The sequence below is a fragment of the Zonotrichia albicollis genome, chromosome 15 (assembly GCF_047830755.1).
Source record: "Zonotrichia albicollis isolate bZonAlb1 chromosome 15, bZonAlb1.hap1, whole genome shotgun sequence".
NCBI classification, from domain to species: Eukaryota; Metazoa; Chordata; class Aves; order Passeriformes; family Passerellidae; genus Zonotrichia; species Zonotrichia albicollis.
The window spans coordinates 8,839,206-8,866,485 of record NC_133833.1 but is presented as its reverse complement, the minus strand read 5'-3'; the positions used below and the strand labels follow the sequence as shown (position 1 = coordinate 8,866,485).

Here is a 27,280-nt window from a genome sequence, read left to right as displayed (position 1 = left end):
CTTCCTCAGGAAGAATGAGCATTGTTATATGCATTGAAAAATCTAAAGTTTCAGCTGTAGATTATCTGAGCTGATAACCATGCACAGAATATTAAATTTCAATAAGCAATTTCTAGACAAAAACCCCCTTCAGCCCCCTTCACTTCAACTCAGCGATAAGGTTTCCTGTGTATATGTGCAAGCACATAAGGGAACATTGTTTTAAGGTCTTTTTGTGGAATATATAATTTAGCAATGGAAATACCAATTTTTTAAGGAAAAAATTTAAATATTTATATTTTCAGCCAGTAGTTTGGCATTCAGGATTTCTTGCTCTTACCAACATTTTCTATAGTTACCAGAACATGCAGACAAAATACATTTCCAGAAAATCCAACCTTGCATTTAAGGAAGGCAATGTAGCAAACCTGGTGCCAGTCTTGTCAGAAAGCCTCCAAAACTGACTGAAGGAACTTCCATCTACAGAAATCTAGCCTAGACAGAATAAAATTCGCTTTGGGCTGTAGTAAAAATCTCAACCAGATCTATGTATACAGTGGCCAAGGGCCAAGTCATCTTTTTGGGAGCAGTCATGCCCCTGAAGTGCAAGAGGACATTTTTGATGGAGTTGGTGAGCACAAGGAGAGCTGGTTGAGGATGGTGAGCAGGTCCTGTGCTGAGTGGCCAGGTGCTGTTTGGGTGTAAAACATTAGATTTACTGTTTGAAAATGCCATAGAGGAAGCACAACAGCCAGGCTGGGCTCAAGGTCAGGTACTGGTGATTCAAGAGAGGGAGCCCAGCCTTCAGCCCCAGTCAGAAAGGTGTGTTAGGAATCCCCAGAAAAGGGGCTGACAGCAAAACAGAAAATATCTTTATTCTGCTGAGTGGTTCTTTCTTATCACTTCTGGCTCTGGCTGCACAGTTGAAAGACATTAAACAAAAATGATCGAGGAGGGTGAAAGGGAGTGTCTTGCGCGAAGGCAAAATACACCAGATCTGGAATCTTGAATCTCAAAAAGACAGGACAGAAGGAGAAGCATGTAATCAATGTATAAGAAAATTGTGAATACTATGTAGAAGGAATCATTCGGGAGGCCAATTGTTCATTGCTCCCCAAAATACAGAAATTGGAGTTATCTCCTGGAAAGATTATAAAGAAATTGGAGTTATCTCCTGGAAAAATCATACAAAAATTGGGCGTATCTCCTCAAACGATGACACAGTCATTCCAATGAAGGAAATGGAGATATTTTTCCAACTGATTATGGGTGCAATACTCTTTATCTCTGCACTTCCATCTCCAGTTCGCGAGCGTACATGACCTTCCCCATTACCCTTTTCCCCCGTTCACGCTGAGGCCCGTTCCCGCTGCCCGTCCGAGGAGCGATGCTGCCGCTCCCGCCCCGGGTGATGCTGAGCCCGGCCTGCCCCGGTCCCTCCCCGCCCCGGCCGGGCGGTGTCCCCGGCCCCTTTAAGCCGCGGTGTGTGATGTCACAGCGCTTGGAAGCCGCGGGCGCGGAACGCGGAGCGCTCGGAGCCCGCTCGGAGCCCGTGGGGAGCCCGCGGGGACCCCCTGCCCGCCGGGAGCCGGCCCCGCCGGACGGGCATGGGGAGCCTCCAGCTGCAGGACTTCGTGGCGGGCTTGGTGGGCGGTGAGTGATGCCGAGAACGCGGCTGGGGAGGCGGCGAGGGGCGCACGGCGGGGGTACCGGGATAAAATTCCCGGGGATAAAACTCTCCTGGGATAAAACCCTCTGGGGATAAAACCCTCCGCTTGGGGGGTAAAACCCTCCGGTGATAAAACCTCCCGATGATAAAACCCCCCCGGGGATAAAACCCTCCCCTATGGGGATAAAAACCGCCGGGGATAAACCCCTCCGGGTCACCCCACATTCTGTGTCTTCGGCCAGCGTCTCCCACCTTTGCTTTGCTTTGCTACACAAGTGCGGTTTAATCCCACTTCCATGGGCGGGATGGTTCAAGTTTATTCACGTTTATTCAAATTTAAGTTTAGAACTTGTGATGCTGCTGTGCAGGGCTGGCTTGCAGAGGCCCCCGCACGCCCCCAGCCCGGGGCTCCCCGTGTCCCCATCCCCCCGGGATGGCACTGCAGGTTCCTCACCCCGCCACTGGGCTGATGGACACGGCAAGGATTGATCCCGTCTGCCGGGAATTCCGATGGCAAACACCGGGAAACTGAAAGAAAAGGAAGGCAAACGACCCACAGAGGCGTCAGTGATGGGCTAAGGTTCACAGAACTGAGAGATGCCAGCTGAGAGGGCGACTGGCTCTGCTGCCCCCAGGGCTGCAACAGGACAGGGTCACCAGCCAGCACAGAGCAAACCTCTGCTCAGGTCACCCTTCAGACCCCACACAGGAGCAGGGTGAGAGTTGGCTCACAGGTGTCCTGCCATATGAGGTTAATAAATTAGCAGACTAAAAAACCCAAAACCTCTGCCAAAAGTTTGCGTGAGCAGCTGATTTTTGGATCTCTGTAGGCTGTGGTTGCTGTCTCTGCCCCGCTGCCCTGTTGCTGCACACCTTTGGCAATGGGACAGGATGTCCTGGAGGTGAGCCAGTGCTCTGCTGCAGTGGCAGATGAGAGTTTTCATTCATAGCACTTGACCATGCGTGGTCCCAGGTCTGGGAGGAGAGGGGACATTTTTTAAACACATTTTTAGAAAAGTCATAATGTGTTGACCAAGAACATGATGCTCTTTTCAGTACCAATCCACTATGAGTGAGAAATTATATGTAGTGCCCAAAGCACCTGTGGGCACTGGTTTGCACAGAGATTTGCTGGTGAGGAAGCATTACAATTTACCCAGTCTTCACAAGCCCTAAAATCTGCCAGTGTTCTTTGCAACAAAGACACAAAACCATATCCTGGCCACGGCACATAGGTGTTCCATTCTTCTGTGGAACAAACTGTGCTCTGTGTTGCCACGAGAGCTCCTGGTAGTGAGAGGTGTGAGTAGGTGGGTGAAAGGTAAGAGAATATGTGCAAATTTCTCCCCAGAGAACCACAGGGAGGAAGGCAGGATGGCACTGGACAGTTCTGTGCAGAGCAGGATCCTCTGTACCTGAATCCTCTCTGATTGGTATCTCTATAAACTGCTCCTAAAACAGCAAAGGAGGAGGAACTTGCAGGACCCATTAGGAGTCAGCTAATGGGACCAGGACATCACTCTGAGCCAGGAGAAAGCACTGCCTTGTGTTGGACAGGAATCTCACCATTCTGAGGCTAAACATATGTGTGAGCTTTCAGAAGTGCAAAAGGGTTGGTCCTGGACAAGATATACAAACATGAGTTCTCCTTCTCTGGTGCCTTTGAGAGCTGAAGGGGTCCAGGAGAGTGTACACAGAAAAGTGTGTAAGCTCACCTTTTAGCTGTTGTCAGGGAAGGGGCATCCTGCTGGTCATTGCTTTTACAACTGTTCCTATGGAAATCTCTCCTCTAAACCCATTGCATCCTCTCCTGCCACAAAAGCTTCAGTGCTGTGCATAATACTTTGTTTTCATCCCCAGGAATCGCCAGTGTGGTTGCGGGCCATCCCCTGGACACGGTCAAGGTAAAACACTTTGAGCTGTGTTCACATGTCACCACCCAGACCCCCACCAATTCAGACCTTCTCTCTAGCTGATGCCTCAATGAACCTTCACTTTTCCCAAAAGGGAATTTGGAATGTTTTCACAGACTTTCTTCCTGTCCAAGGCTCGTTTTGAATGAGAAACTAAAAGAACTGACTGATACGTGCAAGTTCTCTGTGAAGAATTAATGCTGAAAATTAACCTGGCCTTCCTTAATGTGTGGTTCACTGACCAGTTCTGGCAATGTTTTATTGAACTTTGCCACAATCTAGTATTCAAAGGGCAATGAGGGCACTGTATTAGTTTTGCTGCAGGCACATTTCCATGTTTTCCTAGTGCTGGTAATGCTGGAAGGGCAGAGTTCTGAAATTGTTACCCCAGGGCTGTGATACAGTGTTTATGATTCCCTCATGATAATTATTACTCCAATGGAAGGATTTAGAGAAGTAAGAAGGTATTTGTCAGCATGGTGCAGACAAGCCCACGCACATACCAGTGCATCCTGTTCAATCAAGCTGACCATCCCTATTGCTGCACAGACAGGGAGGAGGATCCTGCTCCTTTCTTTTTTTGCCCAGGCATTTCTGGGCAGCTTTCATCACTTTAGCTTCTCTGCCCTTGTTGGGGTTGTTCAGCCTGAAGAATAGAAGGCTGCAAAGAAATTTTATTGTGGCCTTCTTGTACTTGAAGGAGGTCTGAAATAAAAACAGGATTTTTAGCAGCATTGTGATAGGACAAGGGGTACTGGTTTTAAACAGAAAGAGAGATTTAGATTAGATATAAGGAAGTCCTATACAAAAAAGGTGGTAAAACACAGGCACAGGCTGGCAGAGAGGTGGGGACATGCCCATCCCTGGAAACATTCAAGGGCAGGATGGATGAGGCTCTGAGCAACCTGGTCTGGTTGGAGATGTCCCTGCTTACCGCAGGGAGGTTGAACGAGATGGCCTTCAAAGATCCCTTTCAACTCAAAATTACCAGCAATTCTGAGACTCTGTTCCCTGCTCTGATTCAAGCCTGGCTCTGGCACCAGGCAGAACTGCCAGCTGTGGCAAACCCAAAAGCCCCTGGTCATGTTTGCAGCCTCCACCCTTTGGAGGGTGATGCCAAGGAGGCAGGGCCCAGCATGGCCCACACCACATCCCTTCCCAGCATCACATCTATCCCCTTGCACTCACCAGGCTCTCCTGGGATGATCAGGAGATGCCCAGCCAGCCCCATCGTTTCTGAGCTGCTAAAGTGATACCAGCCCCAAGGGCATCCCTGTGCAAAGGTGGTGCAGACCCCACGTGGGAGAGCCACAAGGCTGCCCACAGCACCCAGCCATGGGCAGGGCAGCAAAGGCAGACTCTGCCCAGCACTGCCAAGGCAATCCCCATCTCAGGCTGGTGGCCATGGCATCACTGCCTGGCCTGGGGGAGTTTGGCTACGGGAATCCTGCTTGGAAACGTCGAGTTTGAATGCCAGGAAAGAGCAAGCCCATCCTTCAGTGGTTCTAAAGACAACTGTCAGGCTGCCCCCTCTTGCTCTTGGCTTTGGGCAAGGCTTTGCCTTGGGAATACCAAGTAGGCAGACTTGTTATGTTCCAAATTCGGGAGCAGGAAAGGGGAAAAGAGTTTTTACATAGCACTAGGCCAGCAAAGGGGCTGCTCAGCAGGATCTGCAGCCTCCAGGGGATCAGGTGTCTTTCCCCATCTGGGGGAGTAGGCAGGACTGAGTGTAAGGCTCTGTGGGGTAAGTGGCATCTACACCACACTTCCCATCAAGTCACCTCTTCCCTCTTCAGCCATCTCTTCCCATCACTGCAGCTTCCATCAAACCCCAGCAGCTGTTTTTTCCTACATCCTTTTCCTTTGCAAAACTCCAAAACTTGTGCCTTTACTCACTTTTCATCCTACCCACTGCATTCATTTTCCCAGAACTTTCTTCAGCTTCTGGGTGTCACCCAAGAGCCCTATCTAATCAAAACACAACAAAAAGGAGAACTTTGCAGAGGTATATCCATGCTGGTGGTATCTGGCTTTGTCACAGATGCCAGCAGGGATTTCAGTGCTGGGTGTAAACAGATTAGCTAAGGGACATGTGGGACAACCAGATTGTGAGAACACTCAGTTGCCCCCAGTTACTCAAAAAATATATTAACTTGAACTTCTAAGTAACTGGTTACTGAGTAAAAGAAAAAAAAAAAATCAAAACCAAAAAACAAGCCCAGGGAGGCGAAGTGGAAATGTCTGGGTTAAGATGAACCCAGGGCTGGGCACTGGGGTCAGTTTGTCCTGGGTCACTCTGGTGTAAGCACCTTCCCCTGTCCCCCCAGCCCTGTTATCCCAGTGTGAGTCACAGTGTGCCCAGTGTGCACCTGTGGCCTGAGCCTGCCCACATTGCACAACGTGTGCTGCTGAGCCAGGGCAGCAGCTTCATGTACCAGCTTGTTCTGAGTGCTCAGGAGATATTCTGCTGTGGCTGCTGCTTCCCGGTGGCCTCTGGCCAGGCCTGGAGTGGAGCAGGGATGCTCCCTGTGTGCAAAGAGCTGCATGGAGCCACCCCGGGTGAGGGGTGAGCCTGGGCTGAGGGTGAGCTCAGACTTTGGTCCCTCCTGCTCCTGCCAGGGTCCCACGGCAGCACTGGCAGCCTCGTGCAGGGCTCTGGGCCAAGTGATTGTACCATCCAACCTGCTGTTTGCCATCCAAAAGCTCCCACCAGCCGTGAACTCTGGCAGACACACATTCCCTTGGGTGTTAAAGTCACAAATAATTTCCTGCTTCACTCTGGTGTAAATCAGGGCTGAGCCAGTGGACGGGATTGGACACCATCCCTCCAGTGCAGGTTGGCAGTGTCCCTTCAGCCTTCATTGCTAGCAGCAGTGCTGATAAATACAGTCAGAAACGTCCCAATTTCCTAAAAACATTCCTGATGGAGCATGAGTGTCTTTCTATAACAAATGAGCTCTGGTCTCAGCCAAGTTGAAGCCTGAGGTGCTGTGAAATGAACAAATGAGCAGTGTTTCCATTTCCTTGCACACCTCTAAGCCCAAAAAATGCATCCCATGTTAGGATGTTTCTAGTACAACCTTGTGAGCAGCTGGAATGAAAGATGATCTAAATACATACATATGAGAAGGGGAAATGCCTAATCCTGTGGGCTTTGTTGTGACCTATGTGCCATTTCTTACATCTCTTGGAAGGTGTATAACCAATTTCCTTTCCAGAAATAAAATGTCTTTATTTGAAATTATATAAAACTGGTTTTGAGTGAAGCATGGAGAATTTCTGAGATGGAGCTGATTTATTTTAGCTCCAATTAGAATCTCTGTGTCTTAAAATCCACCTTGGAGCAGAAGGGCCCCAGAACTTTCTCAGGGGAGCTCACCTTTCCTCTCTTTGCAACACATCCCAGCCTTCCCTGAGAGTCTCCAAATGGAGAAGACCACACTAATCCAATTTCCACATCAATCAGGCCCTTGCCAATGACAGCACACCAGCAGCCTACTCTGCTGGGTCAGGGTGGCTGGTCCAGGCTGGAGAGCAATTTTTGACAGTCATTGATTCCAGATGCTGCAGAGAGCTTCAGGCTTTGAGATCCTGCTTAGCCTTGCTTCTGGCAAAGTTCAAGAGGGTGGATGCACATATATCTTATTTTATTGCTCAGTTCTCTTTACAACTAAGGAAGGACTTGCTCTCAAAGCAAAGTACACATTGTTTACATAGCATGAGCCTCCATTGGGCTGGAAACATAGGATTTTAATCACATTTTACAAATGTCTTTTGCAGACTCGTTTGCAAGCTGGACAAGGATATGGAAATACACTCAAGTGTGTTCTCACTGTGTACAGAAATGAGTCTGTAAGTACTTCATCATACATTAAATGTGCTGGTAGAAAGTGCAAGTCAATAAATAGATAAATATATAAAGCAATTGTACGAAATGCTGTTGACACCAGCAAATATATAAAGACCAATAAAGTTTATGCAATTAAGCCTGCAAATCCCTTCTCTTGCTTAACTCTAAGGTTAAGTCACCACTTGGTGACTCCTATAGGGAAAAGGGAGATCCCTGGCATGGAATGATCAGTGTCTCCACATGGGTTGCATCCACAGTGACTCTTTTGCCTGATCTCATTGGCAGAGGTCACCAGAAGGATTTTGCTGACTTTGGTGAAGGCAGAACAAATACTGTCTATATGAGGCACTTCTACAGGGGTTCCTGTGCGTTCAGCCATATCCCATATTCTGCACAATCTTTATAAGCCTTTAGCAGCATGAACCAATTTCCTTTGCTCAGCATGTGCAAACAGTTGGTTCCAGGAGACATCTGCTACTTGGATTTGCATTTCATCCCTGACTATGGCAGGGGATTGGAAGGCGACAACTTCCCAAGTCCTTTCCGACCCAAACCATTGTGATTTCTAACCCGATAGACAAGCTGGGGTTTACCCTGCTCAGTCCTGCTCACTCTCCTAAGCCCTGCTCCCTTTCCTGGGTAGCTGACCGGCTTCTTCAAGGGCATGTCCTTCCCACTGGCCAGCATTGGCATCTACAGCTCGGTGGTGTTCGGGGTCTTCAGCAACACGCAGCGCTTCCTGAGCCAGCTCCGCCACGGGGACCCGGCCGCCGCGCCCTCGCTGGGCGACATGACCCTGGCCAGCCTCGTGGCGGGGGTCATCTCCGTGGGCATTGGCACCCCCGTGGAACTGGTCAAGATCAGGCTGCAGATGCAAACGCAGCCCTACACCAAAGGTAGGAAGCAAGAGTTCCGTCTTCCTGTCTCTGGCGGTCTTTGGTACCTACGCAGAGCTTTACAATTTTGGGCAAGGCTGGGCTTTCTGCTGCCTTCTGCTGATGCAGTTGGGCTAAAAATTCTTCCTTTTGCCTGAGGATGGACCCCATCCTGCTCAGCTCAACCGAAGGGTTTTTACCAATGGCATTTTCCAGACAGTTGGGATGGAACATGAGACAGGTCTGCTCAAGACCAGAAGCTGCAGAAATTGTGAGTCCCTGGGCTGTGGGGTCCCCCGTTGCAGTGTGATGTTCCAATAGTCCCCTGGAGATTCCAGCAGCAGCACCATGGCTGCCAGTGGCAATGCCAGCTCCCCATCTCCCTCTGCACACTCTCAGTCCCACATATATTTGCCCTCTGTTATTCCACCCTTCTCTCTTCAAAAGCAGAAGTTTTCCATTTACCTTTAAAACCCAACTTATTTCACAGGGTGCCACGTAGCCCAGTTGTAAGCAGGATAGGCCAGGAGGGGACACCAGCAGGATGGCAGTGGGTGGCTGTTCCCTGTCCACAAGGCAGAAGGGGCTGCTTCATCTTTAGACAGCAGCTGAATTCCACTGCAGGCTGCCAGCATGGAGCAAACCCCACCAGAGCACATGCACAGCCAAATGAAGACATGGAACAGCTTCAGAGCTGAACAGCTTGGATTTCAGCATTTCACCTTTCTCACAATTACAGTCATGGCATTTAACTGTGAAATGCTGGCATTTTTCTGTTGCTTTGATAAAACAATATTATGTCAATTTTTAAAGACTCCGTGCAACTTAGAAACCAAATGCCTTTTACAAAAACATCTTGGTCTACATGGGCAGGGCCAGACTCTGAAGATGTTAAGGCTTTCAGAGATGTGACTTGGCATAAGTTGAAGTTAAAATCCATGAAAACTGGGCACATTGCCTTAAATTTATTTGGAAGTCTCACTGGGCACATACCTATTGGGAGGTATGCCATGCATCTAAGAAAATCTGTCTGAAGTGTCTACATGTTTTCTGAAAACGGACCTAAATACTCTCTCCTAAAACATTTTCCCCATGTTATCTGCTGACCCCAGCAGAAGAAACTGGATGACAGTGACTTCTAATCAATGGCAGTGGGCTTTGGAGAGCAGTTCTGTGGCAATATATCTATTCCAACAGTTGTATCTTTTTTCTTTTTTTTTTTTCTTTTTCTGTAGCAAACGTTAAACAAAATTCCACAGCTCCTGGATCTTCTGTGTACAGAGGCTCAATTCACTGCTTCAGGACAATCCTGCAGAAAGAGGGGATTCCAGGAATATACCGAGGCAATGTAGCAATGCTCCTGAGGGACGTCCCCGGGTACTGCGCCTATTTCGTTCCGTACGCAATGTTCTGTGACTGGATAACCCCTCATGGAAGCATTGCTCCGAATCCCTTCGCCATCTGGATGGCAGGGGGTGTAGCAGGTAAGCACCTTTACTTCCTCACAGCGTTGGCAGAACAAGAACAGGAAGGTTCTCGGGGCAGATAATGAGGGTGACTCAAGGGCCACTGCATCCTTGAGGAGCAGAGGACATGGGACTGAACCTTCCTTCCCCAGGGCTGGGCTCCCTGGCACCACAGCTGCACTTTATGACTTGACAAACTTTATGGAAGTCGTGTTATCAGACCTTCCTTGGGCTCATTGTCAGCAAAGAGGAGAACAGACAGCGCCTTCATCTCCCTGGGTGCCTCAGGGCAGCCTGCCAAGCCCATTGCCAGGGGTATGTGGTAGCCAGGATGCCTCCAGAAGAGGACTTCAACCTGTTGGCTGCCCACCAGGAGGGTGTGCACCTACCCACAACTAGCAGAAGCTCAGTTGACTGCTACTGATCTTCTTTTTTCTATGTATACATTTGCCAGTAAAACTGGCATGTGTGCCCCCACCATGTGGAGGGTCACCCCTACTTCCACTCCTCACTTCTTGGCCATTTCTAAATTGCAGATCCATAAAGGCAAGTCAATCCTTAGCTCAGGTAATGATAACAAAATGCCTTCTCCTCAAATAAAGAGGCCCCTGGTGCCTCTGGATGGTTTTGCTAGTGTGCCCCAACACTCACATAGGTCCAGACAAACTCTTGTCTGTCCTGCTGGGCCATGGATTGCAGTCATGTACTGATCTTTGCAGAGGCAAACCATCCCACTCAGCTGCAGGCTGATCAATGGGAATAGGCATTTCTTTAAAGGAATGACAAGGTATCTCACTGTGTGGAGTCTAATCCTGGCACCCTGAGATGCCCCTACTCATTATTTGTATCCTCAGCTCACACTTTGCTTTACAATAGAATTATCAGAAGACTCAGTTTTTTCCGAAATCGCCCAAGCAGCAGCTCAGGCTCTTCCCCTTGGCATGTCCATGTTCCACCAGGAGCACAGCAGGAGATGCAGTTGCACCTGGAGAAGCCCCTCTTGGGTTGCCTGATCAGCAGCATAACCTCCAAAATCTGAACACCTTCCAGAAACAGGGAACTTTCAGAAATACTGTTTCTGTGCCTGAGCAGGGTGAATGCCCTGAATGAAAATGACTGTAATATGATGTGATAGATGTGAATTTCTGGGTTCACTGACCTGCAGGCAAGGAAGTATAGAGAAGGAATTATTCAAATACTTCTGCATTTTTCCAGGAGCTGTTTCCTGGGCAGTATGTACTCCAATGGATGTTGTGAAAAGTCGACTTCAGGCAGATGGAGTTTATTCAAAGCAGTACAAAGGGACCATTGACTGCATACTGCAGAGCTACCAGAACGAGGGCTTAAAAGTAAGTGACATTTGAAGTTAAATCTGGTTATTAGGTATTTACTTGTCCATTGGAAAATACAGTGACTGTTAAAAACCTATCTGCAGTGCTGAGAGACCGCTAAAGCCAGTTAGTGCTAAATTATTATTATGGCAGCAGGTAATTATTGTGTAGATTCATTCTAAATCAAAATAGTGAGAGTTATAATACATATTACATAATGAAGAAAGGAATGGCTGGAGGGGTCACACATTGCTGGTGTAATTAACTTCAAACAACATTTCATGTTAGTGCACTTAATCATGGATATAATTTGACTTATCATAAATCAGAGGTAGAAAGCCTTACCTCTGCGATTCTTCTGCAAAATGCAGAGGTCAAATGTTTCCCATTGACTTTGGTGTCAATAAACTGATTCCAGTGGGACTGTCCTGGCATTCTGGGTGTGCCTGGTCACCTTGGGCAATGCTTCAGTGGAACTAATGCTGCTTTTGCACTGCTTGCCCTCATTTTGCACCAAGGTGGAGTTGAATGTCAGCGTTCTTATATCAGAATTGCTTTCGTTTTAAACATGAAGAAGGGCTGCGTGCCAAATAACTTATCTCCTTTTTCTGACTTTGTCTGTTAATGTAATAAAAGATATTTGTTCTACCTGGAAACTTTGCCTCAGTTAAATGTGAATGGCAGAGAATAATGGTTTGCAGCTTTATTGTGTTGCCAAGGAATGGTTGTGGGAAGTAACGTCTTCTGCTATTGCAATAAATCTCTATTTATCATTGGAACAGCATGTGGTCTCTTAGCTGCAAAGTGTTAATTTTCACATTCTGAGAGAAATGTAACAAGTTACAAACAGGAAAATACCCTGCAAAATCACAAGATAGTGTGATTTCAATATTTGCCAACGTGCCACTATGTTATGCCAGCTCTCTCAGGAGACTGGGGTCTGGTTCAGCTTTTGCCACTGAGTGAAGAAAGTCCCATTCATGTGAAGCACAAGCACCTGGAGAGATGCTGAGGACTGTGCTTGGACAGTCAGATGGGGGACAGGGTACCCAGGCTCTATGGCACCTGCCTTGTGCATTCCACTTGGAGTGCACTTTCACAGCAGAGTGGCTGACATGGGAATTTCCATGGGTTTTCCTTTCTCTCTCCATCCTCATCCTCTGCCCTCCTTGTCCTGCCTGAACTAACAACTAAAAGAGTTTTCTGGTAGAGTTCTGTACTTCTTGTAGTTTTTCTGCTGTCCCATCTGGCACCTGCCCCAAAGCCATCAGTAGGATTGAGTAATTAGTTGATAGCAAGACTGGAACCTGCTCTCACAAGGAAAATATTTTTAAATGTTGGGAGACTCACAACTGACACATGGCAAATGCAGGGCTGGATGTTTTCATTCTGGGACAAAGGAACAGCATTCTCAGTGCTGGCAATAACTGCCTGGTGTACACAAAGAGACAAAGCTACACCCTTGTCTTTCTCCACAGCCAGGTGTGTTCACTCAGATAAGAAAAATTTATGCCTCTGGGCTTTTCATCCTAAACCTTCACTATTATTTAACTTGTGTCTCTCATGTTACTTTATGGATAATGCAAAAACATTAAATTTACTCCCAGAAATTTGTCTTTCCTAACAAAATAAAACATCCCAATAAATCAAATAATATCCCAAATGCCCCAATACTGCAATTTGACATTGCAAGCTTTATCTAAACTACGTCAACATATTTTGATTCTGTCTCAAGTCAGCACTATGCTTAGGAATTGTTGGACACAAGATATGATGCTATTTAGTAGAGTTCAGTAATTTCAGGGCAAAAATTGGTTATATGCTTAAATCTAAGGTCTTCTGATGTTGGGACCAAGATTTTTCATGTTTTTTTACTGTAGCTGTGGGAACTTTGCTCTTATAAAGCCTGGAAAGGGGTTTGATTGCTGATGTTCCTTTTCACATCTATTCTGAACTTGGGGTATTTAGATTAGTGACTTGTGGCGCTGAGCCTTGGTGGTTAATGGAGTGATTTAGTGAGAAGTAAGCCAGCAGAGATCCCTCCTGGAACCACCACATTGTGGGCAGACTCACCCCAAAGTAAAGAGTTTGTGCACACTGTCACACACGCCAGGGTGTGGTGTTTGTAGTGAGGAGCACCATGATGCCAAACTTCCGTCACTGTGCTCCCCTTCTTCCAAGCAAACCCAAAAGATTTGGTCCTTGAGAATTCCAGCATGACTTCATTCAATGTTTTTGTTCTCTTCTTAAAACAGCCCATATATTCCTATGCTCTAACCTTGCTCATTCCCAACAGGTCTTTTTTAGGGGCCTCCTGGTCAATACAATAAGAGGATTCCCATCCAGTGCAGCCATGTTTCTTGGCTATGAACTTTCTCTCAAAGCAATGAAAGGATGGCAAAGTGAGACCAATCCATAACTTCCAGGTCAGCACATAAAGACCCCTAGCTTTATTAAAATTACAGAATATTAATCTTTGAATCAAATAGAGTTGCAATTTTATAGATCCTCTGAAAGTTGCATAACTTACATGGGTGTATCTACACCTGAATAGCCAAACACAATTTGGGTCTGTGGGATTCAGAGCAGACTGCAAATGTGCCAACGGATTTTAGTTTCAGTCCACATCTCCTGCAGCTTCACTGTAATCTGTTATGATTATTGTGATTATTTTAATTCATATCAATCAGAAGTAAAAATTTGAAAGGAGATTATTCTCTAATATTTTATGAGTTTTGAAATATAATTTTTACTATAGTACCTGCACAGTATTCTTTCCTCACTTGTTCCCAAAGATATGAAATTAACCTCTTTCAAAGTGCCTTGACTATGAAGTCACTATTTCACTCTTTCCCTCAGTAACGGAGTTGCATAAAGGAGCAGCATTAGAAATATCTCATTAAAGAAACTTTTTTAGCAGCTAGATACTCGAGATTTTTCTTGGCCATCTTTGCTGTTTTCTGCAGTACTTCATAAATCTCCTTCTTTCTTATTTCAAAAGTGTTGCCAAGAGGACCAGAAAGTCTGCTGCCCTCCTGAGCCAGATCAGCAGTGTGGTGTTGGTGAGGGCTCAGCTGCCCTGACTGAAGACTCCCCTCCTGCACCTGCAGCACCTGCTGTGGACACGTGGTCCATGGAGCATGCCGAAAACCACACCAGCTCAACCAAACCCAAAGACTATTTTATTATCAAATCTCTCACTGTTGACTAAGAGCACCCTAGTAATTCCGGTGGCGGTGATGGGCTTCTTCACCAATGGCACTTTTTGTATTGAACCAGGAAGAGAACTTCCCTTTTCCAAGGGATGTACCCACCCCAGCACACCTCAAATCACCAAGGCAATGTCTTTTGTGCAACGTGTTGTTAGAACACTCGTCTTCTTTGGTGAAAAAGGAAAGGAAAAAATGGTGGGTACACAGGTGCTTTTTCTGGTTGCCACCAAATCCTATCTTGCTTTCAGGTTCAAAGAAGTGGGTGACTCCTCCCATACAAACACGTATGCTCTACAACATAGTTTAGCACAATTTACACATTATCATGAAAAATGTAAAAGATTTAACAACTTCAGTCTGTTTTCCAAGGTATAAATTAAATTGGGAAACAGGAGGGTGTTAAATTCAGACACTAAGGTGCTTTTTTTTTAATACAGAAAGCAATAAAACAAGTTTGAATTTCATATAGAAACCTGCCTATTAATTTACACAGCTTGCCTGGTGCAGCTATCCAGGGACTGGCTTGAGGTATCTCTTCAGACCCTCTGAGCTCCCTGGCATGACTTGCCAGCTGCCAAAACCTGCAGACAAAACTTTGCAGCCATGAGCAGACCATCACCCAAGGAAGTCTCTTTAGGACACAGCATGCATGAGACCTCCAGCTCTTTGCTGGACTCCCACTGAGACCACTGGGACAGGCCCAGTCTCTCTTTGGTCTACCTCAGCATCTCAATTATTCCAAGATCTTTTACATCATGATTTTTATTCTTTATGCTGTTAAATATCCTTATGATTTATTTTCTAAGCATAGAGCTTTTGATGCCAAAGCCCAAGAAGAACCAGCTTTGCTATGACAAGAGGACTCTGGTGGCACTGGCAGGACAGGCCAAGGGGCCTCACATGCAGAGGGACACATGACACATGATAATCTAGGACAACACCTCATCTGGGAAATGTTCTACAGAAACAGCTCTTCCTCTGGAGAAGAGCTCTGGCGGAAAAGCCCAGTGATTGCAGTTTCAGCAGATGCCCTCAAAACAAGGTTTCTGAAGACAATGTGGAGCAGATGTACAGCTTTCCCCCGTAAAATGAGGAGAAAGAAAGAGAAACTCCTTCCTCCTCTTCCCTGGATGAATGGGGGAATTGGTCACAACACTTGAAGATCACAGCAGAAAGTGCCTAAAACTTTGGGTCTGGAGCAGTACTTGGAAATGGGGTCACCTTCTTTGGGCTCCTCATCACTGGGGATTAAAAACAAAACTGTGGGTGCTTCCAGAACTGGCCTCAAAATGGGGAAGAAACAGCTGGTGTTGCTTCATCTCAAAAGGCTCCCAGTGCCTTTGATCTTTTTTAGGATACCTGGAACAGTTTTTAATAAACAATATGGAAAAAATTGATGATCCTTCACACAAGTATTTGTTGCTGGCTGCATTTAAGGATTCATCCTTTTCATGTTGCCTATTTTACTGCATGTATGTAAAATATTTTTTTTAGATGGAAAATATCATGTGTCTCCAGGGATAATACTTGGGCAGACTATTTTTTAATGCAAATAAATGGTGTGCTCATCTGCCTGCATAATGTAAAATGGATCATGAATGAATTAAACTGATGAGTTCACAACAAGCTGTGTATCTGCATGATCCTGCCCTCATGGTGTCCAGGTTTGATCTGTTCAGTGCTCTCTGGGTGTAAAGCCCTGACACCCACATAGGAGCTGCACAGTGATATTTCGTGGTATAATTCATCCAATGAAACCAACTTTGAGATTGGAGCCCAGGATCTGCCTGGACAAATCTCCCGTGTAGCACACACCTGCCAGAAGGAGCTGTCAGGGAGAGCCATGGGCAACTTGGTGCGGAAAGGGAGCAGAGGGCAGAAAGTTATACTAATTAATATAAATATATATTATATAAATATATATAACAAAAATAAAAAATCATGAAGATCAAGTGGGAAGTGAATACAAAGCTTTGGCCACTTGATGGCATACTCATCCCTGGCAGGGCATGTGTGGCTCAGTGGAGCTGCCAAGCAATCCCTCTGTGTCTTGTCCATTCTGCTGCCCGACCCACATTCCCTTCCCCATGGGCAGCCCCACACTGCACAGCCTCTGGATGATTTTGGGGTGGCCCTGCCCTGCCAAAGGCTGTCCTGGTCTGACAGCACTGGAGGCAAGCCCTGGACACACTGGTTAATCAGTGCATCACACTGCCATTAGTATTCACAAACCACAAAAGAGGCAAAGCAACTCCGGGCTAAGCACGAGGGTTTCAAGGGTGACAGCAGCACAGGTGAAGGAGATCCAGCTGCCTCTGGGCCACTGCTGGTGACCAAGGACACCTTGGGGCTGGGACAAGCAGCTTTTGAGGCACAGCACTGTGTGATACCCTCGCTGTGACTGATCACACCCCTGCTCAAGGCCAGGCAGGACAGCGCCCTGCTTTAGGGGAGGTGTCCTTGCCCATGGTGAGAGGGCTGGAAGGAGATGAGCTTTAAGGTCCTTTCCAACCCAAACCCTTCTATGGGTCTATGATCCTTGATCCTGACAGATGTTTAGTCTTGCTTTTGCAGTAGTGAGTGTGAGGCTGTGTCACCGGTGAAAGAGGTCCAGTGGGGCTGGGGTTGTGTGACACCACAGAGGCCGAGCCCTGTTTCCCAAAGATGAGGGATGGCAATTGAAATTTATACACACAGAGACTTGCCAAGTCTGTGTCTTGTGAATAATCTTTTGTATGATATGTCAAATGCATTAATTTTTGGAAATTAAATCGCTATCATTATCCATGGATATAAATTAGGATCTCCAAAGAATTTTTCAGGGATCTGGTGATGGGAGTTTGAAACAGCCTTTCCTGGGGGGCAGACAGACAGACACACAGCTGATTCAGTGAGGCACTGATTACATATATTGGCAATTTTGTCTCTGAAGAGACAAGAAAGAAAACCCTTGTGTCAACAGGATTCAGAATATGGACCCGGCTCCTTTGTCAGTGCTGTGTCTATACTGACCTGCCATCAGTGGCAAGTTCCCCACACATGCTGGAGTGGTAGAAGCCATCTGCTTGGTAGGTTGTTCAAGGTGTTTACAGAGACCCTCATTTCTAAAATAAATGCAGTAAATCCTGAAATGGTCAAAAAATGAGAAGTGAGACCTGAAGAACCAGGGATACATACTTCTATGTGTTTGTTGCCTGGATTATGAAAGCATATTCAGACCTGTCATCCCTCAAATAAGTCTGTAATTGCCCAACTTTCACGTCTCTGGTGGCATTCCAGCTCTTACAACAGCCTGTATTACTTAATGAGATGCAGGCTGTTTTTCACACTTTATAAACTATTTATTGATATGAAAGGAAACAGCAGCTTGTTTCCTTTGAAAAACCAATCAAACAGGAACAAATGCCCCTGTGAAAATCCATTTTTCTAGGAAACAGCCCTGACCTGGATGAAGGCCTTTGGGGCTGCGAGAGGTTTCATGATGTCTGTGGTGCATAGAGTAGGAAGAAGCTTCCCAGCAGCTTTAGGATCTACTGAAACCCTGCCTGTAAAGGACTTTTCCAGCCTAAATGATTTCATGGTGGCTCCAGGCCAAGCTGTGATATTCTCATGCCTCGGAGTCCCTGCCTGGTGTTTCCCCACCACAGGGGAAGGCAAGATCACAATCCACATCTCAGTTTATCTTCTTCTGAGACAGAGGAGTAGGTGACGTCTTTGCAGGCATTAAGATATATCTCTTTGGTTTATCTGAAGTTCTTTGTTTTGTCATAGAAGTTGTTATAGTAGACATTCTTCTTCTAGGCGTGGCATCCATGTCAGAAAGAAGGCCAATGCCTGTCTTGTATTTCCTAAGAAAAAAGTTAAAGTGTAGAGCCAGAAAAATTACGAGATCCAAGGAGACAAGTGGGAAGAAGTTCAAGTGCTAGATTGAATGTAAACTGCACAAGAAAAGCTTCCTCTCTCTGAATCCATTTTCTTCCTGTATATGCTCCTTCAGTACTGCACAGAGTGATCACTGCCAGCTTAGATAAGCACTATATAGACTATTCTTCAAGAGACAGGCTCCAAAAGAAATGAAGCCATGAAGTGAGAGGAAATTTAAGTAGTCAATCATTTTCAAGGCAGTTTTCCTAAACTGTAGATCCTGTGACAGCTCCAGAATCACACACAAGTGGAACAACTAACCAGTTAGAAGCCACTCATGTAGCAGAAGTGTATTTTTAAAGGGGTTTTAGAGGTCCCATGTGCAGTTTCACTGTAAGATATAAAGTGCTGGACACATCAAGAAATCCTTGCTTAGTAAGGGTGAAATTCCAAGGCTACTGGGCTGTACAACACCCAGTTTCTGAAGAGAACACAAACACCCTCTGAGTGATGGAGAAAGCAATGGATAACCCTGAGTCACCAGGAGAAAAATTTAGAGAAACCAGAACCTTGCAAGTGGGAAAAAACATGTTAAGGTGCCCTGCCACCAACACCTGCTGCAACAAACTGGCACCTCTGTGAAAGCACCAGGACTTAGCTCATCTTCATGGACTGCTCTATTCTCCCATGTTTCAAAACATTTTATCATTACTGTAGCCTACTTCACACACAGTCTAGAGACACATGGTATAGAAATCCTGCCAATTCTCATGGATAAGGGCCAGCTTGTTCTTACTTATGCAACCAGGTGGGAACCAATATCCGTCCCTGCTTACCTGTCAAATTGCTGTTGCTGTGTTTCCATCAGGCAGCCTGCAGGTGGATTTTCAACACTTCCAGCATGAAAAGAGAGCTGTGATGTGGGGCTGGCTGGTGAAGAGCTCTAACACAGCCATGGAGTGAGTTCCCTGTGCTGTCTGTGTGTCCTGCATGTTCAGCCTCCCTCTGCATGCTGTGTTGAGTGGGGAATCCAGCCCACAGGGTCATCGCACAGTGGGACAAGCAAGGAAGGGTGAGTGGACTTCTGATGTGAGAGCCCTCAGTATTTCCCTTTCCTGGTATGAAAGGCCACAAAAGAAGACACTGGAAGAGGATACTAGGAAAAATCTTAAAATACAAGAGAACTGGTGACCTCTCTGATCAATTCCTGCAGCCTTCTGCCTGCTTTTAAAGATAGCTGGTTGTGGGAAGCATTTTTAATAGGCATGATACACATCATAGCTGGCCTGTTGCTGTCAGGGCTTTTTTTTTATAGATGTCTTGGCTCTTGCTAAATATCATTGCAACATGGAAATCTTGGCTGAACCCACCCCAGCTCTGTACTGGTGCATGAAACAAGGAGGACCTGCAGTCCTGAAGGTCTCTCTCATGTTCTCTCCTATCTCACAGCTCCTGAGTGCCGCTAGTGTTTGTTAATAAGCTTAAATGGTTTCAAATTAATTAAAACTCTTCTGAAAGTCATGAGAGCTCCATTACCTACAGAAGCTAATGTGAGTCCTGAGGACATCCTGTGTCCACCTGCTAGGGCAGAGCACAGCATGTGGCTCTCAGGGTGTGCACTACCCCCTTGGATTGGATTGACTCTGAAATGTTCATCAGGATTTGATGCCTTTCTGTTGTAAGTAATCTTGCTATTACTATGCTATGGTTTACCCTTTCGCAAAGGGATTAGAATGTCCCTATTTTCCTTGATTTCTACATTAGTATATGTCATCTTTATGTAAGAGATAGGGAAAAAAATCCTCCAAGCCACCTTATCTCTGGAAAATGAAATTATGAATGATCTCTTCATTTGCGGTCTTTGCATCTCTTCTATCGTGATCAGTGCACACAGCAAATGTAAAACAAACTGCTTTGTTACCTGTGTGTTTTTCCTCTGCAGGGAATTGGTTTTTTCTCCATTAGAAAACCCTAAATGCGTAGAGATTCTTAGAAACTCTGCACTGGGATGCAAATTCTCTGCTGAGAGCTCATAAACTCTGGAGGTTTATGCAAACCAGATTAAAATACCAATCTGGAAATTGGATGTTGTGTGCAGCATTTCTGGCCATTTAACCTAGCACCAAAGCAAAGGCATTATAAGAAAATACATATCCCAATGTATTTACACACAAACCAAAAATGTACAGGACATTAGAGTCTCCAAAGGAATGAGAACAAGCTGCCTGTAAGACCACAGAAATACACTAGAGAGTTTTATATATTCCCCTTTTCCAAATAATCTGTTCAGGGTTGGAAAGTTAATATCCCATCACTGGATATTGATGGGATATTAAGATTCCAAGCTGATGGGCTGCCTTGGTGCAGGCAGTACCCATGGTGATGGTCTGTGTTGCTGAAAGAGAGATTAAGGGAGAAGAGTGGATGATCAGCTACCTGGACATGAGGACAGAAAATTAACTGGGAAATGACAACCTATTTGTGAAAATATGTTGCTGCAGGTTGTCATCATAATGAATATTTTTAAAATATCAAAACTAAATGTTTGAAGATTCTATTAAAAAGTTAGTCTTTTTGCTGGGATGGCATCAGATATTAATTTCTATAGCCTTGGATCAGCCTCTAAATGCCAGAAAAGAATCTAAACTCTCTAAAGAGAAGCTGCAACTGGTGCCACTCGCTCCTGCACCTCATCCACCTGGGCTCCAACCAAAACATGGAAATATCTTTCAGTGCCAGTTTGACTTCTGGTGATTTCTCTTTTACTGTAAATTGAATGCAGCTTCTCTGACAGCTCATTTAGCCTGGAGCAACAACAGTGTGAGACAGATCTCACTAAGCAATCAAACAGAAAAGCTAAGATGTAGAGATAGTGCTGGCACTGCTGGCAGAGAGTGACCGTGGGCAAGGAGGAGTCACGGGGCATGGGAGCAGCTCAGAAGCAGCTCTGGAAGCTCTGCCATTCTCATTTGCACCTGGGAACAAAAACACAGACCTTGCCTTTTGGGCTGTAGGCCTGGGAAGAAGTTCTGCTCACTGCCCAACGTCCATAATTACACCCTATGCATGGAAAGGTGTTAATTATGGGCTCTGTACACCTTCCACACTGGATCACCCGAGGCAGGGAGCATCCAGCCCAGCCCAGAGGAGGTGCTGCTGTGCAGGCAGGGAGGCAGGGGCAGGAGCAGCAGGCAGGTTCTCCTCTGCTCCCCTTGCTGGTAGTGGAGCCACGCTCAGCCAGGTGAACCCACTGCTGGCTGGCACATGCCAAAGAAAAAACAGCTAATTGTAGCTCAGTGTTTTCTCTTTCCAGGACAGTTTCCAGAGGGATCACACTTCTCCTTCAGCCACACCGACCTGAAGAAGTCTCAAGCTTTTGGAGGAGACCTTTAAGGCATAATGGGACTTACGGCAAACAGAAGGGATGCTTAGAAGTCAACCCTGGGGATTTAAAAGAAATCTGAAGGGCTACCATTTGCTCTGCCAAGGGGTGCAACTTGCAAAAAGGAAACTTCTGTGGCCAGGGAGGGCTCTCACCAGCACTCAGCTGTATTTGGAGAGACCACCAAATTTCCAAGAGAATTTCCAAGTTGATACCATTTGGGTTCCCTAGGACTACTTTTGCATCCAGTCCTTCCAGCTCAAAAGGCAATGGTGGGATGCCAGCCCGTTTGCACTCTGAGGGCCCCACGCTCAGACACACACTGCTGCACCTGCACTCAGCAGAGGTGAGACCATGGACAAGGACGATGTCATGGCTCTCTGGATGCAGCAGCTGTAACTCAGTGTGACAGCTTGTCCTGGCAGTGCTCCACAACTTCATCCATCTGTCTGTCTGTCTGCTCCACGGACTCCTGCAGTGTCATCAGCTTTCTTTGAGCAAGGTTCTGCTCGGAATCTTGGGGAAGCCACCCTGCAGCACATCAGTTTGCTTTCTCAGGAACTTTGGCAATGCTGAAACATCATAATCTCTTTGCTTTCATGTAACTATAATTTACATAAGTGCAAGAAACAAACCTCACATGTGAAAAAAAAAAAAAGCTTTCATAGATTTTTTTAACCATTGCTTCCTGCTGGGGTGTGATAGCATAATGTTTAAATTAATCACTTCTGAGGAGCATTTGTGAATTTCCACAGTACTAAAGTCACTGAAGTAGGTGACTCAATTCCATGTTTGATTTCTTTAAAATGCTGTCCAAGCTATGGGAAAAAATAGTGGGCACCTGGTATCGGTTTTATAATTGGGTTTTTCCATATTAGAGTGGGAATTTTGTGAAGACTCAATTAAAAGGAGCGTCCTCCCATTCCCTGCCACCCATCAGACTGAGTTGACATGAATGCCAGCATGCTGTCATACATACTCCTCTCTTGTCTGCTGCTCTCTGTGCAAGCACAGTACTGTGGTGTCCGGGAGATTATCCGCTACACACAGCTCCTGCTTGTAAGTGGCTGCTCAGCACCTTCATTCTGAATAATGCATGCCTGTGCAGATGATAGCAAATATTGACTTCACACTTGCTCTTCTTCCAGGATGATAGTTCTGTGAGTTGCCCATGTAGGCAGACAGCTACTAGTGTGAGTACATGTTTTTTTGGGAATATAATGAGACTGAAAAAATCTGTCCTTGTACATTGAATGCTGGATGTTAACACTCATTCTTTTTTTGTTTTCAGTCATGTTCATGTCTCCCCATTCCTGAAGTAAGTATATTTCTTCTCAAGCTCTTGTAGATGTTAAAGAAGTTTGGTATTAACTGAGTTTAAGTTTATTCACTTTGCTCCTTATGTAACTTCTGCTTTCAGTTACAAGGATAATTTTAATACACCAATAGCAGCAAAACTGAGCTTCATGAAGAGTTGTGGGGAGGGGAGAAGAAGCCTTCCCACTGCAGAGCAATCAGAATCGAGCCCAGATTCAGGCAAAAGTCCTCTGTAGGCTTCACTTGCATATCAAGAGATACAGGCTTTTGCTTTGAAAATCTCTGCAAGGCTTTGTTCTATGGCTGGGTGCCTAAATACTAAGTGAACCTGGGCTAGAGATGTCAGGCCTCTGACTTAGCTCTAGGCGTATCCAGCACTGTTTCATTGTTTTAAATATCCTCAGATGTGGTGAAGCCCCAGCATCTGCTGAAACTATGCCTCAAAGAGGTAACTTTTACAGTTTGAGGTTTTTTTGAGAGATAGGACAGTTGTTTCTTATGGCATACATGAGAATTCACTGTTTTACAGTCCCCCCAAAGGTCTTCTATCAGTTTTCAATATATTGCAAAATACCTTGCATTTGACTGTGACATGCTGCCACATTTAGGAATACAAATTTCTTCCTCTGTGGATAAACACAGAATGCATTCTGGGTTTTTTAATGCTTTCTTTTTTGAACAGAGTGGTCATGAACTGGCATGCTTTGTGGATGGAACCAAACACCTGAAGGAAAACACACCTTTCAATCGAGTAATTGAAAGGCTTTCCAGGACCTTCCAGGCTCAACTGGACAGAAGCCTCTGTAAAGTAAGACTTTCTTACTTTTCTACAGATTTCTTTTATCTTTTACAAAATAAAGGATTTTTTAAAATAATCTAAACATTTGCAGATAAGTGTTTCATTGATTTCAGATGTGTTTTAAATATTCATATTGTGCAGGAGCCAGATAAAGCCGCAACATGTGTGAGGCAGTGAAAAGCTTTTTAAGTTGGCAGAGGAAGAAGAGGGATGGGCTCTGCCCCATTGTGCCCTTTCTCTTCTCCAAACCCTTTGAACACAGACATGTGGGAAAGGAGGTTTATTTAAATTGCTTTTCTATTCTCCCTTCTCAAAATGTGTTTTGGCATTAAATAGTAATGATCTAACACTGGGGACTGGATGTGCAGGGGTTGCCTGGCTGGGGCCAGGTGTGCAGAGCATCCTTCACCTCTGCAGCTTTAATCCCACCTAAGCAGCAGTGTCTTCACTGATTCTCAGCTGTGAAATAACAGCTGTGACTTGCAGCATTTTGCAGCTTGTGATGATGCTCAGGAAGGCTCTTGGGTCCCCCCTCAGGTGCCTTTTCTTTGGCAGTGAAACATCCTTTATTTACAGACTGAGGACAGCTCCTGTGTGATTCAGTGAGACACAGAGGATGCTGACGCTGCAGTGTCTCCAGCTCCTTAAAGCTGCCATCAAACTTGCAAGGAGGAATAGTTTGGGTGGCTTTGAGACACTGACCCCTTGCCCCAATCTTACCCAGCTGTTTGTGGTATCCACACTGCTTTCTGGGTGTGAAACAGCCTCGTTTAAATGAGTTCAGCTATAACTGAATATATGAGCTAAATATATAGAATTATATGACAATCCACCGTCCACCTTCTTAGTCACCATGAAAAGCCATTCTTACACTCATTGCTCAAGGAACAATTCTCTGTGAAATGATTTTGAAATCCTTTGTAGCTCCAAATAATGTATATTTTCACTGGTTCATCTAAATTCTTTATTTAGCTTTAAAATCTTTGCTAACCCAATCTTTGTTATTTCTTTCACAGAGACTGGCACATAGTGACCAATGTCAATATGAAACCAAGGGAAATGTGAAGGAATTTCTGAAAAAAATCCTGACAACCTATCAAAAAATTGAGAAATTCAATGCTTAATGGGATTTTTTAAAAGATTTTTAAAAATCCAAAGTCTTTAAAAAGAACAGGGAACAGAAGAGTTATTTATTGTATTTATTGTCCACCTGGAATACATAAGGTAGAAATAATCATTAACAAACCAATAAAATTATAATTTGCCTGACCACAAAACGTATTTGAGTCTTCATTTTATGTTCTGTACTTGGTGAAAGGTTGGAACACCCTGTTATCATACCTGCAGTGTCAAAATGCTTCTGCAGAGCTGCAGTCCAACAATTTCACCAATAGGAAATGCTCCAGCAAAATTCACTCTGCCCACTGTATAGCAAAATAAATATTTCAGGACTTGAGATGGAGACAAAAAATCTGTGTTTCCTTTCTGCATCACTTATTTCTTGATAATATCTGCACACCATAAACAAGTCACCTAACTTCTTCCTTGCAAGGCTGCAGGTTTTCCTGCCCATAGCCACCATTTTTTCATCTAAATATTCAGCAGTAGACAACTCATGAGCATAACTTACAAAAACAAGACTAAACCCAGCATTAATTACAAGCTCTTAATGGGGTTGTGCATTTGGAATGTGTTGTGGACAACTGTTTCTTTCTCAGTATTTAATGCTGGCTTTTTTATATAGAGCCATGAGCTCAGCAATGCTTCTCTATCACTTCTCTATTCAGCTCAACAGAAAAGTCAAAAACGGAGCTTTGTTGGAAAAAGAAACTAACCAATGTGTAAGAGAAGACGCTTATCTCAGCCACCTATTCCACCCTTACCAACATCTCACTTAGATCTCTTCACAGCAGGGAAATCCCAAATTTCATCTCTGCTGTGGCTCAGAGAGAAACAAAAGCATTGTAACAGGGCCTTTGAGATGGGATATCTTAAATATCTCTAGGACTCATATCTTCACCACTGGAGGTGGTGAAGATATGAGTCCTAGAGATATTAAGGGGTGGATTTTTCATAATCTCCAGATAGAGACAAAAAGTGACTAATTTCCTTTATTTCATTGATGGAATGGATGTGTTTCTGGGATCAAAAGCATGATGGAAATGCTCATCTCCACTGCTGTTCTTAAGCCTCTCATTTGTATGGGCTTGGGTAAAAGACAGAACTGGCTTATAGACAATGCATCTGACACACCTATATGAAAGGAGTTAAACTTATGTAATAGATCAGAAGCATTTTCTCATCTGTTTCTGCTGCTTGTTTCAAATATGACAAAGAAATAACAAATGCTAAAACAGAAAAGATTATTCTCTGTTAACACCTACAAAGATGAAACCAAGTAATAAAACAACTATTTCATCTCTCCACATTTTCATATCTTCCTACATTTTCCATACCATTCACCTCATACAGCTCTCCCCTAAATAACCAATTTTTTTTGCATTCTAATGCACAGAAGAATCGCGTATGATTAAATCAGCACAGTGATTCAATCCCAAAATATCCATCTGACAAATCAGCACAATGCTTATGTCTGCTCCTGGCCCTAAGCAGAAGAAAAAGGTGCATTAACATCCATATTGAATCTATGATGCTAGATCCCAAAATTTTAAGTATCATCTCCACCAAACTGATATTCAGTCTTGTTAATATTTCCTAAACGCAAATCCAAGCTATTCCAGTCTTTCTGTTTTGCTGATGTTTTGCTTTGTGTGTGCAGCTCACCTGCACTGTGTCTAGACATATTATGTAGCAAGAGGAAAATCTGAAAGAAGTTGATTCATTTTTATAGATGTGCAAAAGACTTCCCAAGTCATAGGACTGCAAGGAAAAATACAACTCTTTGTCTAATACTTTTTATTCCCAAATTTACTTCATTAAAGGTATGAAATACAGGAATGGTGAGATCCAAAAGATACATAATAAATTCAGCTTTGTCCAGCATAAGCTGGCAAGAGTGGAATACAGTCAGTCAACTTCCAGTCAAGAGACAATAATAGGAAACTCTTGCCCAGAATCTGAAAAAAAAAAAAAAAACAGCTTTAAAACTGCAAAAGATACATCTGCAAAATATCCTTTATCTGATGCCTCAGTCTGCCCTTTCATGAGACAAGCGATCACTGTGTGCTTAAACCATTGAGCGCAGGATTGTGCAACCTCAGAGAAGAGCTGCACTGCCGGCTGCCCCTGAGCCCCTGTGAGCTGCTGCAAAGTGTTTGCTTGCACTGTGACCTCCCCAAGCTCCTGTGAGTCCAGGAATGGGACAGTCCTTCATCCTCAAATATTTTCACTGTCTGCCTCCCCACAGGCATATTCAGATCTTCTCCCCAGGTACTCTTACACCCTGCAAGACTTTGCAAGCCCCAGGGCAGGCTGTGGCAGGACAGAACATCCCTTTAGCTGACCCTGGGCTGGCTCCTGGGGGATTTGGGACCCAGGGGATGCCCATGGTCCTCCTCTCACTCTCGTGTTTGCACCTCAATAGGATTGGAAACTGACAGATGAAAACAAAAGGCAACTAATCCACTGAGTTACTTAATTACCCTAACAAGCAGCTTCTTCTG

At 45.0% G+C, this 27,280-nt stretch overlaps 2 protein-coding genes across 3 annotated transcripts; both read left to right on the top strand.

Moving 5' to 3' along the window:
• The first annotated feature begins 1,471 nt into the window (after window positions 1-1,471).
• Window positions 1,472-15,882, top strand: SLC25A48 (solute carrier family 25 member 48). 2 transcript variants are annotated; one of them, XM_005483602.4, is made up of 8 exons: window positions 1,472-1,632; window positions 3,509-3,552; window positions 7,342-7,413; window positions 8,055-8,307; window positions 9,522-9,770; window positions 10,968-11,101; window positions 13,380-13,509; window positions 14,085-14,246. In XM_005483602.4, the coding sequence occupies exons 1-7, from the start codon at window positions 1,587-1,589 to the stop codon at window positions 13,500-13,502; spliced, it is 921 nt and encodes a 306-aa protein (XP_005483659.2). In that variant the 5' UTR covers window positions 1,472-1,586; the 3' UTR covers window positions 13,503-13,509; window positions 14,085-14,246. The 2 variants fall into 2 exon arrangements, with proteins under 2 accessions (XP_005483659.2, XP_074408306.1); XM_074552205.1 differs by lacking the exon at window positions 13,380-13,509 and having other exon boundaries at window positions 14,085-15,882.
• A 6,546-nt stretch (window positions 15,883-22,428) lies between these two features.
• On the top strand, window positions 22,429-24,781 carry LOC102062348 (interleukin-9-like). The gene is made up of 5 exons (XM_005483765.2): window positions 22,429-22,600; window positions 22,690-22,734; window positions 22,833-22,859; window positions 23,541-23,666; window positions 24,674-24,781. Exons 1-5 carry the CDS (start codon window positions 22,493-22,495, stop codon window positions 24,779-24,781), a joined length of 414 nt encoding a protein of 137 aa, XP_005483822.1. The 5' UTR covers window positions 22,429-22,492.
• Window positions 24,782-27,280: the final 2,499 nt, after the last annotated feature.